Source organism: Mytilus californianus, unplaced genomic scaffold (assembly GCF_021869535.1).
Source record: "Mytilus californianus isolate M0D057914Y unplaced genomic scaffold, xbMytCali1.0.p SCAF_9, whole genome shotgun sequence".
NCBI classification, from domain to species: Eukaryota; Metazoa; Mollusca; class Bivalvia; order Mytilida; family Mytilidae; genus Mytilus; species Mytilus californianus.
The window spans coordinates 24,825,094-24,842,968 of NW_026262745.1; the positions used below are offsets into that span (position 1 = coordinate 24,825,094).

Consider the following 17,875-nt stretch of genomic DNA (forward strand, 5'->3'; position numbering starts at 1 on the left):
TACATTGATAGTGCATGGTTCAAATTGGCATATATCCACAGACTAAACAAAGTGCATTAGTCAGTCGAGAACCAGCTTAGCTATTTGATAAACACGTTTTCCAATACCGGATATTTACTAGACGTCAATAGAGTGGGGAACGGAGACGGTTGTGCAAAATCCATGTATTTTTATCTAGCATTATTGAGTTTCAGCAGTTCTTTCCACTTTATTTGTTAGGGAAAATACTTGGATAATGGTATAAATGACACTTTTATCGTTTTGGATGAAATAGGATGCATTACTAAATAATAAATATCACACTTATGCACATGCGCACATTTTGTAAAATTTCAATCAACATGGTTCTGTCTGTTAAACTTTTTTACCACCTTTGTAAATTATGATCTTACTGTTTTAAACACGTTTTTCTGATAGTCTAAATCTGTTTTGCTAAAAAGTAGTTAGAATTAAACCAGGAATGTTTTTAATTTTAATAAAAAAATAACTTTCAAAAAGATCGAATGATTTAAGGTACAAATAGTTTACCTGACACTGGTGATCACCGATAACTCTCACCTCTTAGACACGTAATTAACCTTGATTGTAATTAGAGGGGATTATAGTAGGGCTTGTTTATAGAGAACTGTCACTTTTATGACCGTAAAAGTGTGGCTGTTTAAGGCACAAGGTCAAGTCAAAATGGTTGATTTTTCTGATTTGCATGAATGTTGAAAAGACAAACCCAGGTAGGATGTCCGTTTCATGCTTGGCCTAGACGGACAATGTACGATAAATTTATATTTGTCCGGCAAATGCAACTGTTTTGGAAGCCTTGTTCCACAGTACTTGTCGGACTTGTTTTCAGCTGGGTTCATTTTAAATAGGTTTGTTTCTATGTGTATCTTTTCTGCATCATAGCTATTCTTTTTGTCATTTGTCCAACTGTTGCTTAAAATTTTCTAATCTCCCAATTGGTCTCTTTTTAATTTCAATACTCATGGTAATAACAGATTACTCCTTACTTGATACTCAACATTTTTAAAGTTTCACTAGAAACAATATAAAATAACACAGGACATATGATATTTTATTTAAAATAATAAAGCTCTTTATAAAACATATCTTAAAATTTGAGATATAAAAACAATGACAAATTGTGTGACTTTCACATCTAAATTTTACTTTTTTTTCTTTTCTTTCCCAATAAAGAATCATAACTTCATCTTCTTTTATTTTTTATGGGTAAATCTATCTTCTATGAACATGTATCTGTTGAATTTGAACTTGGAAGTATAATGACTAGCGTCCAGCTGGATTCTATCATAATTGTTCTTCCATACCAGCATTTCATTATCCTTAACAACATTTCATTATCTGACTAGTATAAGACCAACTTGTATCTGTGATAACTGACAAATCTTAAGTTCACAATCATTGTCAAGGTTTTTTTTAATTAAAAACCTTTTTAGACTTTGTAAAATAAGATCATTTGCATAATTAAAATCAAACTGACTAGTCTCAATGCATTTGACATAATATAAATCAATAGCATCTAACAGTGGATAACTGCTTTCAAACATTGATGACATAATCAATCCATTCCATCATTGTTGATAATTTGGTAAATCTATTGGCAGTATTGGTAAACGTCCCACACATGGCAGCCCCACTACTCATTACTCCAGCTAATTTCCATTTACCCATGTGATCCTCACACATCATTGGACTACCACTATCACCCTATAAAGGTAGAAATTGTCAGGACTTTACAACTTGGTCTCGATTGTTAATAACAAGTAGTTACTTTATTGCAGTTGTCGAAGAAATTACATGCAGTGTACTTTTTAAAATAAACTAAATGCAATAATCATTTCAAAAAAAAAATTTTTTTCTGATGATTTTTGAAAGTTTGTAGATAGAATTAATTTATTTCTTGATTTCTATTCAACTCTTAAACAAAATTAAAATCATATGAAATGTTTAATGTGCTCAGCATGTTCTTATACCTGTATGCCTAAAAACTGTAATACTTTACAAAGAAAACGTGTACCTTATTTTCATATAAAGCTTATTTTGCTTCAGCACACATGGAATTTATGCACGAATTTAAAAATGTTTGTTGACTATGAAATAAATACCGTCTTTTGGTATGTATAGTGTGCACATTTAGACCCTGGGTCATGTTTCTTGTAAGAGGGGTGGGCGTTATACATGCCTACAGACATTTTCTTAGTCTTTTTTCAGGTTCAAACTTTGACAAAGAAATTTCCAGGAGAAGTGAAGGGTAGGGAATATTTTTGCTAAAACCTCGATTGTTTTTATGTTTTGCATGTTATATTTGTAATATGTATCTTATTGTTCTTGATTTGTCATGTTTTATTCAAATAAAATACATTTTATATCTCTGTAGTTATGTTTATCGTGTAAATTTGTCCATCTGTTTGCAATCCGGAAATTTGCCATGTCTTAATAAAGACACAATAAAGCTTTTGTTGTCGGTTAAATTAGCCTCTGTGTTCCTTGTTGTCATAACTTACTGTTTTTGTATGTGTTCATCATGGAGAGTAGAAGAAAAGTGTATGAAAATTGAATAAACCACGCTCGTTTTGAAAAGATAAACCGCCATTTTTTCTAATGTATCAGGTGATCGCCAGTCATGTGACTTGATATTGTAAAGTGATGATTTAGTCTATGAGAAGTTTATTTTTATGAATACGTTTCTACTTTGTTACTTTTAAACAACTGTTTAAAACCATTCAAGAAATTATGATTGAAAACATGATAATCCCATAATTGTAACCTGAACGAATTTAATTAGGAACAAGGTGAACCTATCACTGATTTGTTTTGACATCGATTAGACCCGTTGATTGAGGTGTGATAATTCAGATTAACAGCTAGAATCAACAAACAAAAAATAAAAATAATGAGATTTTAACAATTTATTACAGTACTAACGATGTTAATGATAATCATTTGACTGATTCGTAATTATGTTATTGTTTCAATCAGAACATTAATTTGGATATTTAATCTTGTCCTTAATACTCAAACAATTTATTAAATTTGGTTTTCAAAAAAAAAAAACATAAATGTAGGTTTATCTCAATCTAATAAAATTCTTATTCGTTTGTCAGAATACTTGCAATTTCACATTAATAACGTATTCTGTACGGAATTTTCCGACATCAGTGTCCATTTAAAAAACTTCCTGTTTACCGATAGACTTCCTGTATGCCGATTTTGGAGCTGTAACTTTTCCGAAAATGTCTATGAGTCTTATACGAACAATAAACTTTTTTTCTCACATTTCTTGGACCATGAAGGGGGTGGGCACTATACACAAATGCGCACTATACACCCCAAATGATGGTAAATTGCATGTTTCACTCAGTTAGATATTTGAACTTCTTTTTGTTTTACTCATTTGTGTGATCTTGTCTTAAAACTGTCTATCAAACATCTGATGATCTGTATGATGAAAGCTATTAAGCATAATTTAATACTTTATCACAATTTACCCTCCTCTAATTACTATATCTATTTATCTATGTTTCATTTTGATGATTAAGTGCTGACTCCTTGTCTATTTGTGTTATGTTTTATACTTGTGAGATATTCCCTATATTTACCTGACATCCTGAGATGACCCCAAACTTGTATCCAGCACAGTATGTTATATTGGTATTTACTTCCTGTTCTGATGGTACTGTATTTGTCCTACATTCTTCGTCAGACAAGACATGTAACTTAGCCTCTCTAAGATCTTGAACTGTTATATCTTCATTGAAAAAATTAAAGGAAAGATCATTCATTATGAAAAGAGCTAAGTTAGTTTAATTAAAAGTAACAGTTGATATTTAATATATAACAAATAACTACTGCCTCTATCTGAATATAGATTTTTTGTATGAGTGTTCACCAGTAAAGCTGCTTAACCTTTAAGGAGTCACAATAAGGACACCAAGGTTCAACCCTGACATTTATTGCTGTTTGACTTTTCATATTTTTAACTTCAGGTCATGGTTGAAATGTCAATCTCAGACTTAAATACTTCACAATGTTGTCTAATTCTTCATGTTTTATTTCATGTTATCTTCACTGTCTTACTTGCTGCTACAAAGTGCTTAATAACAAGTACACATATGCAACTAACATACCTTGATTAGAACTAATATATCCCCATCCAGCCAAGTAACAGTTACTAAATGAAGAAAAATCTGCCTTAGGTAAACAGGCTGGTAGGATATAGTCAGTATAAGTTACAGACTTTTCCAGATGGATCAATGCAACATCATAGTATATTGGACCAATCCCTGTCCATGTTAACCTTGGATGATGTATGACCTTATCGACATGTCTGCTGGTGCCTTGACCTCTTAGACGTTTGACTGATCCTAATAGAACTTCGATGTAATGAGGATTTTCTGTGAAATTATGAGATCCTGGTCTGAAATTAAAAACATATATAAAAGTTTGTCAGAAACAACATGAAATGATAAATGGTAAGGTATTTCAGAATCTTAACAAAAATAATGCAATCCTATAACAAATTAAAAATTCTACCTAGATCATGTAGACATGTCCTCTGAAACAACTACTGCTAATAAGTGTCTGAGGACATGAATGCCCCTGCACAAGCTTTGTAATTTTCCAAGTTAAAAAGGGGCATAACTCTAGAACAGTATATGACTCACAACCCAAATTCGAACTCTGTCTGCGTTTTGTGGTTCTTAGCACTGTGTATAAGTTTCATAAAATTTGGATGAGACACACTTTAGTAAGAGTGCCGAAACAAAAACATTTGCAATTTTCCAAGTTATAAAGGGGCATAACTCAAGAACGGTAAGTGACTCACTGCCCAAATTCCAACTCTGTCTGATACTTTTGGTTCTTAGCATTGTGTAAGTGTTTCATAAAATTTGGATGAAAAAAACTGAAGTTAAAGTGCAGAAACGAAAAAAAATCCAAAGGGAGTTTACATCAATAGATATAAACATTTCACCAAAGTTTCAAAAAATTGGTTTAAGCGTTTTTTAGTTATTGTCCGACATATTGATGACGGACCAACAGACGGACTGACGTATGGACAACTGTATACCATAATACGTCCCGTAAACAGGCGTATAAAAATGGAAATTTCAGATTGTAAACTAACAAATGCACATTTAATAATTACTGATACTCACATAGCAACACAATGGCCTGCTGTTACTACCCAGTCCTCTGATATCAAAGTTCCACTGCAAAAAGATCTGCCAAGATATGACAGGGACACAATCCATGGCCACTGACCCAAGGTGGCTATATCTCCACCAGCAACAAATGGAAGCATCAGATTAGGGCTTTGTTCTCCACATTCTGAAACATTGGTTACAAATTTAAAATACATGGAAATGTAAAGAAACTTATCAAAGATACCAGTCTTATAACTTTGTACCCTGATGTGTGTTTAGTCTACAAAAGACTCATCAGTGACACATGAATCAAAAAAGTGAAAAAGGCCAAATAAAAGGAAAAAGACAATCATTCTCAAATATTTCTCAATAGGTTCCTAAAGCTTCCAATTCATCCAGATATAGTAAGTAAGTAACATAAAGTGCTTGTGAGTACTGAAGGCTAAAGATTGCTTTCATTTTGAAATTAACTTAAAATTAACAATTGAATTGTACCAAGATGATTGAGACACATTAAGGCAATATTGTGAATTGGACTTATCTTCCTTTGTTCATAATTTGACTTGATCCAAATTTTAGAACAGATAGATTCACACACCATGCACAAATTTTATGTAGTTTTTGATTAAATAGTTTGGTTATACACATAAACATCATTTTGTAATACTTCTTTTGTTGCATCCATCCCAAAATTAATAAAAGAAACTTTTTATAAATACTGAAATTAGCATTCTTTGTCCTTTAGATTTGTTTGTGTCGTTGTATTGTGATGTCAAACCCCTTCAGGTATTGGATAGCAAATGTTATCACTGGAATAACTTTATTCACACGTCTCATATACAACTTCTGCACATTATAACTCAACAATAGAACCTTTTAATAGATGAACTAACACTAAAGTAATAGAGAAGTAAATAACCTTGCATAACAAAACATATTCACACCATAGGTTTGTAAAACATATGATAGGAAATTAGGAACAAAATTATATCATAAGACGATACACAAAAGATGGAAATACATGATACAAGTTAATAGTTAAATGCCTTCACCAAGCCTACAGAAGTTAGTTCTGAGTAAATACTTGTAGGTGTCTTTATATTATACTGTGCTGGTATATTTCTTGTTTTTTCTTTCTCAAAATTACAGTTTTAAGGTGGTACCTAACACTACAGGGAGATAACTCTGTAAAAATCAGCTAAACGTTTTAATCACATTGTATTGTTGTAGGAAATATTAAGCTTCTCAATGACCAAAATTAGTGTTTGTCAAACTGCTATATAACCAATGAAATTTTTCTGATAAAGTGGTTGGTTCAAATTTTTTGAAATTTTTATATTTTTGTCAAAGGGTCAAAGTAAACATTTTGTCAAAATTTTATGAAAATTAAACGAGCCAAATTAATATTAGTCAAGGTGTTGGGTACCACCTTAATGAAGAATACAAATAATTCTGTTCATTCTAAATCTACAGAAAGAGAAAAGAAAAAACTATGGTGGTATTAATTCGACACAAAAACAATTACTTAAACTAAAGAAATGAGAACTCTTGCTTTCAATAATAAATATACCAGAAGAAGCTCAGTGTTCATGGTTGTATGTGTGCTATGGTTACATGTTTAAGAAAGAGTAAATGTTAAGATCATTAAAAAGTTTTCATTGTATGCCTCTAAAAATGAATCAAATTGTGTCTCATATCAAAATTGAATCAATAAAACCTATATTTTATGCTTTCATGTTTCATAAGTTTTGATAAAATAAAGTAAAGGCTTATTTCACCGTTATTGTTCAAGTGCCTTAAGTTTTTGGTTCATTTGAACTAACTGACCACTGCATCTAGTTAGGAATGCATTGAGGTGAAAGTATGACAATCTGATTTGCTTTGTTTGTTCTAATGACTAGTTTGAAGTTCACAAAAGTTGCACAAATCTGCAAACTACAAGATGAAGGATAATCTAAATTTTCAATACAGTACACTTTGATGAAAACCTGTAGGCCAGCATCAAGGTAAAAATATATAGGTTAGTTTGATCTACATGTAATGATTCAATGAAAATGACTCGAGTTTTTTTCCAAGTATATACCTAGCTGTAATGGAACAGGGGGGATATGGTAGTTTGGTAAGTTAGTCACAGTTTGTCATAGTATATACCTAGCTGTAATGGAACAGGAGGGATATGGTAGTTTGATATGTTAGTCACAGTTTGTCACAGTATATACCTAGCTGTAATGGAACAGGAGGGATATGGTAATCTGATATGTTAGTCACAGTTTGTCACAGTATAAACCTAGCTGTAATGGAACAGGAGGGATATGGTAGTTTGGTATGTTAGTCACAGTTTGTCACAGTATATACCTAGCTGTAATGGAACAGGAGGGATATGGTAGTTTGGTAAGTTCGTCACAGTTTGTCACAGTATATACCTAGCTGTAATGGAACAGGAGGGATATGGTAGTTTGGTATGTTAGTCACAGTTTGTCACAGTATATACCTAGCTGTAATGGAACAGGAGGGATATGGTAGTTTGATATGTTAGTCACAGTTTGTCACAGTATATACCTAGCTGTAATGGAACAGGAGGGATATGGTAGTTTGGTATGTAAGTGTATTTGAACATTCAAGGAGATACACGCTACCCGTAATTAGTATGTTAGCTACGTACCAAGCTTAAGAAGGTTAGTACAATGTACTTTCGATGCTGTACAGACTTTGATACATTGAAAGAGAATAGGGATTACAAATCACTTATAAGAAACAAAGAAAAAAGATGCATGTTTCCACTTGTATCCCTGTCAAATTTAAAAAAATGTTCTTGACTTTCAAAAGAACTGAAGCATCCAATTTGTGTAAACATGAATCTTTATTGAAAATTAATGATTCCATATGAAGGTTATCTTTCTGAATGTATTTACATTATTGCTTTTTTTTTTCTTTTTTTTTTTAACAAATCCGGTAAATTGAGGTAAACTGCATAGAAAAAAGGCCATCAAATATCTAACTGGAAGTTTGGACATTTAAAAAAAAATTTAAAACCTATTCATTTTTGGTAAGTCAGATAGGATATTTTCAATTTTTACAACCCGCAATAAAAATACCAGATTCTGGAGAATAGGGTTGGTAGGGTAACCCAAAGCATATCTTTGTTTTTCTTTTAACCTAATCAACTAGTTACATGTAAAACAGCTCTGTTTAGATATGAATTACCCTACATGTATGTTAGATATGAAGTACTACTTAGAGTTAGATAGAAAGATTGTTATATAAAGTAAAGACAATTTACCTCGTGGCAAGCATGCAATGGAGACAGTCATATTGGAAGTACAAGAGGATCTGCCCAAAATAAAAACTAGAATGCTATTGTAATTCAATAAATGAATTTGGTGAAAAGGTCATAAACAGAAAGAACGCATACATGTTGTATTTCATACGTTTTATAATAAATGCATGTCTTCAAAATCACTCTTTACAATAAAATATTAAACCATTTTGACAGATCTAAAGAAATTTACACTACAAAAAATGCAGTCTCTTCAATAATGTTCTAGGTCAAATACTCCAGAACTAGAAATCTTAACAAATGTTGATGAGGTGAATCCACCAAAAAACAACTATAAAATAAGGACAAATTTTGTCTAATGATAAAAAATTCTATTAAAAAATTTGATACTTTTATTAAACATGTTCATAGCTGTTGTTCAATTTTTTTTTTGACTTATTGAAGGACCTTCTGCTGTAAGAGTGACATCCTTTGAAGCCATTTTAAAATAACAATGCAAATAAGAATTTATTTTAAATCAAACTTACCTAATTTTCATGTACTGTAATATGTTTTTGAAATCTGTTATTTGGTGATCAAGTTCAATAAAGTCAATGCCATTTCCACTTTCACTTGATTTAATGTATCTTGTTATTGTAGAATTTCTGTTGAGGGAAATTGACATATAGGTTAAAAAAATCTTATTTTGAAACTTGAAACGAGAAAGTTTGGAGTTTACAGGTATAATTATATGTAATATGTAAGAACCAATTAATCTAATATTTTTGAGTTTATTTTTGAGTTTGTTTTTGTTGTTTTTTTCTAATTTGTTACTTTATAGAATCTGCCTTGTTGGTAGCCTGAATATCAGTAATATGGATTCTGTAAATGGGTATCTAATTAAGTATTCTTATTTGAACAAGATGTCTAATGCTTTCATTAGATGAAAAGTTGTACTGGATATGTGACAATGTGTCAAAAGAAGGAATCTTTACATACCCTTCCATATCTTTACCTAGATTTTGAAAAAAAATATTGTCACTTATGCCAGGAGACTGGATGGTATTATCATACTATCAGTTTAAATATCATGCCTGTTGTAGTTATTGCTTACCTGTAACCTAGAAACTGACAAATATAGTCACTGATACCAGAATTCCAGTGAGTGTTACACACAGTGTAGTTATTCCCCTTGTACTGAACTGTCATGGCTGTGTCCTTGTTAAGGTTATCTACAGAGAGTATATAGAAATTAGTTATGAACTAAAATAACAGTGTTTTATCAGAAAACTGTAATATATGTTAGATTTAAGTTCTGTGAAAAAGACATGGATACTTTTAATTCAGATTAAAATTAAAGAACCTTAGTGAGCACGCTCACATACCCCACGTCCCCACATTGTCATTGGAGAAATAAAATAAGTGTAAGAAAAAAAAATTGTATCAGAAAAAAAAATTGAATCATAATTTCCTGTCAATATGCACATCTACATAGTATGTCCTTATTATCTACACAGTTTCATGAAATTCTGTTGTGTGGTTTGAGAGGAGTTACGATGACAAAAAGTTGCAGTAGTATATTGGGCAAATATGTTCAAAGGGGCGTAACTCCTGGAAAAAAAATTGAATCGTAATTTCCTGTCGATATGCACATCTACGTAGTATGTCCTTATTATCTGAAAAGGTTTCATGAAATTCTGTTGTGTGGTTTGAGAGGAGTTGCGATGACAAAAGGTTGCAGTAGTATATTGGGCAAATAAGTTCAAAGGGGCGTAACTCCTGGAAAAAAAAAATGAATCGTAATTTCCTGTCGATATGCACATCTACGTAGTATGTCCTTATTATCTGAAAAGGTTTCATGAAATTCTGTTGTGTGGTTTGAGAGGAATTGCGATGACAAAAAGTTGCAGTAGTATATTTGGCAAATAAGTTCAAAGGGGCGTAACTCCTGGAAAAAAAATTGAATCGTAATTTCCTGTCGACATGCACATCTACATTGTATGTCCTTATTATCTGAAAAGGTTTAATGAAATTCTGTTGTGTGGTTTGAGAGGAGTTGCGATGACAAAAGGTTGCAGTAGTACATTAAAGTAAATAAGTTCAAAGGGGCGTAACTCCTAGAAAAAAAATTGAATCGTAATTTCCTGTCGATATGCACAACTACATAGTATGTCCTTATTATCTAAAAAGGTTTCGTGAAATTCTGTTGTGTGGTTTGAGAGGAGTTGCGATGACAAGAAATAGGACTGACAGACTGACGGACGGACGGACAGACAGACGGACGGACAGACGGACGGACGGACGGACGGACGGGTCAAAAACATTATACCCTACGCAACTCGTTGCGTGGGGTATAATAAAACATTTTGGCTGATTTCTGTGCTTTTCATTTTGTGGACTGGCCATGTAGAATAAAACTAGAACGGTAAAAGTGATGCCACCAAAATTCAAACTTGATCTGTATTTAGTGGTAATAAGCATTGTGTATAAGTTTCATAACATTTGGTTGAGGCAAACTAAAGTTAGAGAATGGAAACCAACTTTGGGACGTACGTACGGACAGACGTACGTACGTACAGATGGACAAGGGTAAAACTTAATGCCCCCTCCGCTATGGCGGGGGCATAAAAATGCATGAAAATTTGCATTTTGCTGAATGTTAAATTAATGGTTTTCATAAACCACAAGTCCACAAAAATAGTACCCAATGAACATTAATACTTTTATAGAAGACTATTTAAACTTACAACAAGACATTTCATCTTCTGCCTGATTACACTGCTGTGAACCATCACAAACTTGTGTAATATTTAAACAGCTATAGTCATTACATACAAACTGGTCAGGACTACAATCACCTACATTTTAGAAAAATAACTATTTAATGAGACAAGCAACTTGTGCATACATAAATATATACTTTTTTACAGTATTAGATAATGAGGTCACTAACATCAATTAGATTTTCATGGCAGTATCAAATGTTAATAGTATGTCTAATTTGAACATAAAAAATATTTTCTTTCTCTACCTAACAACTAAATTATTTTTATTTACCGGTGTTTAAAGTAATTGCAAACGGCTGGTATTTTTGTTCAAGCATATTGTTTTTCTTATATTGTTTAACATTTCACAGCAGTATAACATGTTACTTTAATTATTCTTCCCTTAGTTTATTTATTTTGTATTTACATTGTATCATAGATCAAATTTATTTGTTCAGTGTATGTTCACTGGTGTCTAATATGTCTTTTGATTGAGTTAAGCCATTTCAATTGATATTTTATCGTGTGTCTTTCTATGTTGTGATGTTACACTATTGTTTCAGATAAGGGTGAAGGTTTGGTACCATTAAAACGTTTAAACCCGCTGCAATTGTTTGCACCTGTCCTAAGTCAGGAATCTGATGTTCAGTAGTTGTCGTTTGTTGATGTGGTTCATAAGTATTTCTCGTTTTTCGTTTTTTATATAGATTAGACCGTTGGTTTTCCCGTTTGAATGGTTTTACACTAGTAATTTTTGGGGCCCTTTATAGCTGGCTGTTTGGTGTGAGCCAAGGCTCCGTGTTGAAGACCGTACTTTGACCTATAATGGTTTACTTTTATAAATTTTGACTTGAATGGAGAGTTGTCTCATTGGCACTCATACCACATATTTTTATATCCATAAACAATAGAAATAAAAAAATCATGAAACGCCAGAGGTGCAATGGCTGATTTATAACTAGAACTTATGGAAATGCATTTGTCTAGGATTCTCACAGGGAATTGGTGATTGCAACATTTCGAACTGAAAAAATCAAATAAATATTTTTTAATATATTCAGGTTTAATAACCTTGATGCTTTCATACAAATACTACTCCCTTGTCATGTGTTTAAATGAAAAGTGACAAATTCCGCAAACTAATTGTTTTCTATCAATAAAGAAAACAATACATACTACAGTTTGCTTCATCTGTGCCCTGTAAACAATCCACGTGTCCATCACAAATCCACTCTTCTCTGATACACTGTCCACCTATACATGGAGTTTCACCAAATGAACATGCTGAAATACAATACATCATATGATTTAAAAAGTGTGCATCAACAAACTTTTTTCAGTGGTAGAAATTTTCATTCAGTAAAAATATCATAGAATTCGCTCTACCGGTATTTATCTAGGGGTTAACTTTTATTCTCAGTACAAATGTTTTTAATTTGGCCCAGATGTTTTAAATTATATACTACATCAATGAAATAGCAAACAAACCAGATCACGAAAAGTAGTGTTAATCATATATATAGCCTTTAATGACGGACAATTGTCCAGCCTAGTAAAAATAACCTGAGGTGAAAACTTTAATGTGTTGAACTCATAAAAAGGCAACAATTGTATATTTGAGTAGAAAAAAAGTGGAATTACATCAATAAGACAGCTACCTAAAGACACAATTAAACTATAAAAGATATTAAGAAGTGTATAACATACATGTAAATCAAGTTCCAAATCACTCTGAGTCAGGACAAGTTCTGAATGTATTCAACCTAAACCAAATTTTATCATGACAAAGAAGGTACATCATTACTTCCTTAATTACTGATAATTACTTAATTACTGGATTCTTTTATTTTCACTATACTTATTTTTGTGGATTGAGAAAAAATTGTATCTTTGTGGATATTTGATTTCGAGGTGTTGCAAAAGTTTGCATATTTGCCTACAGAAAATTTGTACTTCATTTAACATTCAAATTTGTGGTCCACTTATGCCTACGTTATCCACGAAAACTGGTATCCCACAAATAATAATGAATTCACAGTAGTGATACTGTCTAGACAGACTTACTGCAGTTTATTTCATCACTGTTGTCAAAACAGTCATCTACATCATCACACCATTTATGTGATGGAATACTCAGTCCATTATCACATCTTCTGTAAGATGATCCATGTTCTGTCAATATTAAAACATCATAGCATAAGAGTTACTAAAAAAAAGTGAAAGTGACAATACACATGACAAAGGATGGATTACTTTAAATGTCAATGTATATATCATGTTGAAGAGCAATCATGTGATACATCATGTGATACATCTATCAGCTAATCTATTGAAGTATGAGACAAAGTTTATTATTGAAGATGTTATTGATTTGGGAAAAAGTTAATACTTTATTTTGAAAGTATCATGAATGACAGTCAAGAAGTCACATTCTTGAATTCATGGTTTTAAATTTTGTTAACATTCACTGATTTTAAATATTTCATTTCAATGTGAGTAATGCTTAAATTACTTCTTAAGGAATAATCAAATGTATATTCACTGATTAATTATGGATAATTGCACAAAATTATCTCCTTGAAAGTAAAGAAAATCTTTTTCTTCTAATTTCCACAGAAAGGTAACCATACCACATCCTATTTCATCTGAGAGATCCATACAGTCTACTCTTTTGTTACACTGAATCCATGACCATGTACAGAACCCATTACCACACTCAAAACCTATACAATCTGAAAACACAGAAAATAATAAAATATATACTGTAAATTCAGAAATTATTGCGTGCATTTATTATTGCGATTTTTGAAGATTGAACAAAAATGTGAGATTAATTATTGCAATTTCAGGATTATCTTCTTATAGCTATATGTATCATATATAAGAATGCGAGTTCTTATTATTGCGATTCTCACCCATTCGCATTATTCGGATTAATATAAACCTCACAATAATTTCTGAATTTACAGTACAGTTCCTAAAAGATGATAAAGGGTTTCTTGATCTGTTTTTTTGAAACATGGTTAGTATGTGTTTACCAGAAACATGGTTAAGGCCAACTAAAATTAATTAGTAGATTTTCATCCAGATTTTTGAAAAAAATGGGGCGGGTGTGAGGATTTTATTTTTTAAATTTCTATTTCCTCCTAAACCATTTTGTGATGTGTTGTTCATATACAAGGGTAATAATAAGCTTATATCATGTATATATAAGGAATTCTACATATTTTTTAAATTCTTAAATCAATATTTCTGATTGGCCACCATTGTTCTACATGTAATTGATGCTTTAGAAACCGATTTTTAGTAAATAGTAAAAACGTGGAGAAATGTTTTTATTTAGACTGCATAGATAATTCTTTTTTGCTTTCTAAGCAATGCTTTGTAGTGCCCATAAAATGAAGCATATGCATTGGTAAGCAACACAAATATTATAAGTACAGAGTGAAATGAAAACTCAAACTGTGTTGAAAATACTAGGGTTCATGCTTTTAAGATTCTTATGCAAGGTGCAAATATAATTACAATGTAAAACATGAACTGAACAAAAAATAAAAAGTTGTTTAATGACTCTATTGAAGGGCTGGGGACAGAGGGTGTTTGCTGTTTGTCAACAAAAACGACAGCCTTGGGGGTAAATCTAAGCCATGGCTATAATACATTTTGTGCATTGGCAGACTCTTTGTACTCAATCACGTGTACTCAATATACGGTCATAAATAGCACAAGTTCGTGCTTGTGTGAATTACTTTATTCCAGTCACGTTTTTAGACCATGTGTTCCACGATTCTTGCGCTTTCGATATCATTCACAGTCCAAATTTCCCGACACAAAGTCATTGTATAAATAAAAAAAACCTTGGTTTTCTGAAATTTGTGACATACGGCGATTACCGTTCTTGGACACCGCCAATTACTCGTAACCCGAATATTTCATGTCCTTCTAGTAATCAATCTATATTCTCAGAAAATAACGTTGTCATTATTGAGCAGAAGAATATGTCGACTTATATTACTCAAAGAAATACGAAAACGTATTTTAATTAAATAATTAAAAGTAAATCTGAATAAAACTACAACTTAATGAGTTTCTTGTATTATTGAGATAGTGGATATTTTTACATTTTAACATAATAAAAAAGGCGAGACCATATTCTGCATGGTAGTATCTTCTTTCAAAACAAACTGTTTCTTGAGGTTTGCAAAGTTATCTACAACATGTACCATGAATATTGGACACTCAAGATATATAACACCTTTTTAGGCATGAAATTCATTTTAACTCACTTGCACAATTGAACTCATCTGACATATCTTCACACTGTATAACTCTGTCACATCTACTGGACATATCAACACACTGACCACTTCTACACCTAAACTGTTGTGTGCTACATTCTGAAATAAAACATCAAATAATGCATTATATACTTATTTTACACCAATCTGATGACTCTGGTAACAATGAAAATATGCATATATATATATATATATATATATATATATATACATATACAAGTTTAAATTGAAAATATATATATATATAACCAGTCTAAAAGGGTACAACATCACCAAAAAATGACAATAAACGAACAAATGTTACTATTAATATTTCGGATAACAGATATCCTTCATCAGTATGAGCACGATGTAAAATGAATCAGATCAATCTATTCTGATTATTAAACTATAGCAATCTTGAATTCTATACAATAATAAAATGCTCCGCAGGGCGCAGCTTGATACGACCGCAGTGGTCGAACCCTGAACAGTTGGGGCAAGTATGGACACAACATTCAAGCTTGATACAGCTTTGCATTTGGATTGTGATTAAATATTTGACACAGCATAGGTTTCTGACACAGAATGAATGTGGTCTAAGAACTTAAAAATTTTAAATTGGACATTCACCTATTATGGTCCAATATCCAAAATCTAAATACATGGTTAGATTCAGCATATCAAAGAACCCCAAGAATTCAATTTTTGATGAAATCAAACAAAGTTTAATTTTGGACCCTTTTGACCTCAATGTGGACAAAGTTGATAACGGGGCAACAAAAACAAAAATCTAAATACATGGTTAGATTCAGCATATCAAAGAACCCCATATATTCAATTTTTGTTGAAATCAAACAAAGTTGAATTTTGGACCCCGATTTGGACCAACTTGAAAACTGGGCCCAAAATCAAAAATCTAAATACATGTTTAGATTCAGCATATCAAAGAACCCTAAGAATTCAATTTTTGTTAAAATCAAACTAAGTTTAATTTTGGACCCTTTGGACCTTAATGTAGACCAATTTGAAAACGGAACCAAAAATTAAGAATCTAAATACACGGTTAGATTCGGCATATCAAAGAACCCCAATAATTCAATTTTTGATGAAATCAAACAAAGTTTAATTTTGGACCCTTTGGACCTCAATGTGGACCAATTTAAAAACGGGGCCCAAAATCCAAAAACTAAATACACGGTTAGATTCAGCATATTAAAGAACCCCAAGAATTCAAGAATAAAACCCCATTGAAATTGGTCAAGAAATAAGCAATTTATACGAAGTATCTTCTTTTGCACAATACTGTGCAATTAAATATTTCTTGCTATTGCGCAATACTGTACAATTGACAATTTCTTGCTATTGTGCAATATTGTGCTATTGGATATTTCTTGCTATTGCGCAATACTGTGCAATTGAAGATTTCTTGCTATTGCGCAATACTGTGCAATTGAAGATTTCTTGCTATTGTGCAATACTGTGCAATTGAAAATTTCTTGCTATTGCACAATACTTATTATATAATAATTTACACATCCTGTTTGGTGTGTATCTCCTACCATATCATTATTATTTGCTTTTAAATATAAATCAGAAATAACCAACTTAAAATGGAAAATTTTAAAAGAAAAAAAAAGGAAAAAAAGAAAAAAAAGGAAAAAAAAAAAATCCCCCCCCAAATTTTTTGAACCCCCTTATGATTCATCACCCCCAAACTCAATCCCAGCCTTCCCTTTGTGGTATGGTACCTTGCAGTACAATTTCAGAGAGATCCATACACTTGAACACAAGTTATTGTCTGGAAACTAGAAAAATGTGTTTTTTGGCCCCTTTTTGGCCCCAAATTTCTAAATGTTTAGGGCAATTACCCCCAAACTCAAACCCAGCTTTCCCTTTGTGATATGGAACCTTGTAGTACAATTTCAGAAAGATCCATACACTTACACACAAGTTATTGTCCTGAAACTAGAAAAATGCTTGTTTTTTGCCCCTTTTTGGCCCCTAATTCCTAAAATTTTTAGGCAATTACCCCCATCATCAATCCCAGCCTTCCCTTTGTGGTATGGTACCTTGCAGTACAATTTCAGAGAGATCCATACACTTGAACACAAGTTATTGTCTGGAAACTAGAAAAATGCTTATTTTTGGCCCCTTTTTGGCCCCAAATTCCTAAACGTTTCGGCAATTACCCCCAAACTCAATTCCAGCTTTCTCTTTGTGATATGGAACCTTGTAGTACAATTTCAGAAAGATCCATACACTTACAAACAAGTTATTGTCATGAAACTAGAAAAATGCTTGTTTTTTGCCCCTTTTTTGGCCCCTAATTCCTAAAATTTTGAGGCAATTACCCCCAAAATCAATCCCAGCATTCCTTTTGTGATATGGAACCTTGTGGTACAATATCAGAGAGAT

The 17,875-nt window shown here is 32.0% G+C and overlaps 1 protein-coding gene across 2 annotated transcripts in view; it reads right to left on the bottom strand.

Annotated features, from left to right (window-relative positions):
* Positions 1-1,053: 1,053 nt before the first annotated feature.
* Positions 1,054-17,875, bottom strand: part of LOC127715264 (atrial natriuretic peptide-converting enzyme-like) — a 34,893-nt gene continuing 18,071 nt past the window's right edge. For both annotated transcript variants that reach the window (XM_052221294.1, XM_052221293.1), the window contains exons 4-15: positions 15,467-15,577; positions 13,811-13,912; positions 13,245-13,352; positions 12,357-12,464; positions 11,163-11,273; positions 9,530-9,647; positions 8,964-9,080; positions 8,440-8,489; positions 5,172-5,343; positions 4,143-4,432; positions 3,615-3,763; positions 1,054-1,722 (exon numbers count right to left, since the gene is read on the bottom strand). In XM_052221294.1, the coding sequence (XP_052077254.1) occupies positions 1,555-1,722; positions 3,615-3,763; positions 4,143-4,432; positions 5,172-5,343; positions 8,440-8,489; positions 8,964-9,080; positions 9,530-9,647; positions 11,163-11,273; positions 12,357-12,464; positions 13,245-13,352; positions 13,811-13,912; positions 15,467-15,577 (1,604 nt within the window). In that variant the 3' untranslated portion in view covers positions 1,054-1,554. The remainder of the gene's footprint in view (positions 1,723-3,614; positions 3,764-4,142; positions 4,433-5,171; positions 5,344-8,439; positions 8,490-8,963; positions 9,081-9,529; positions 9,648-11,162; positions 11,274-12,356; positions 12,465-13,244; positions 13,353-13,810; positions 13,913-15,466; positions 15,578-17,875) is intronic.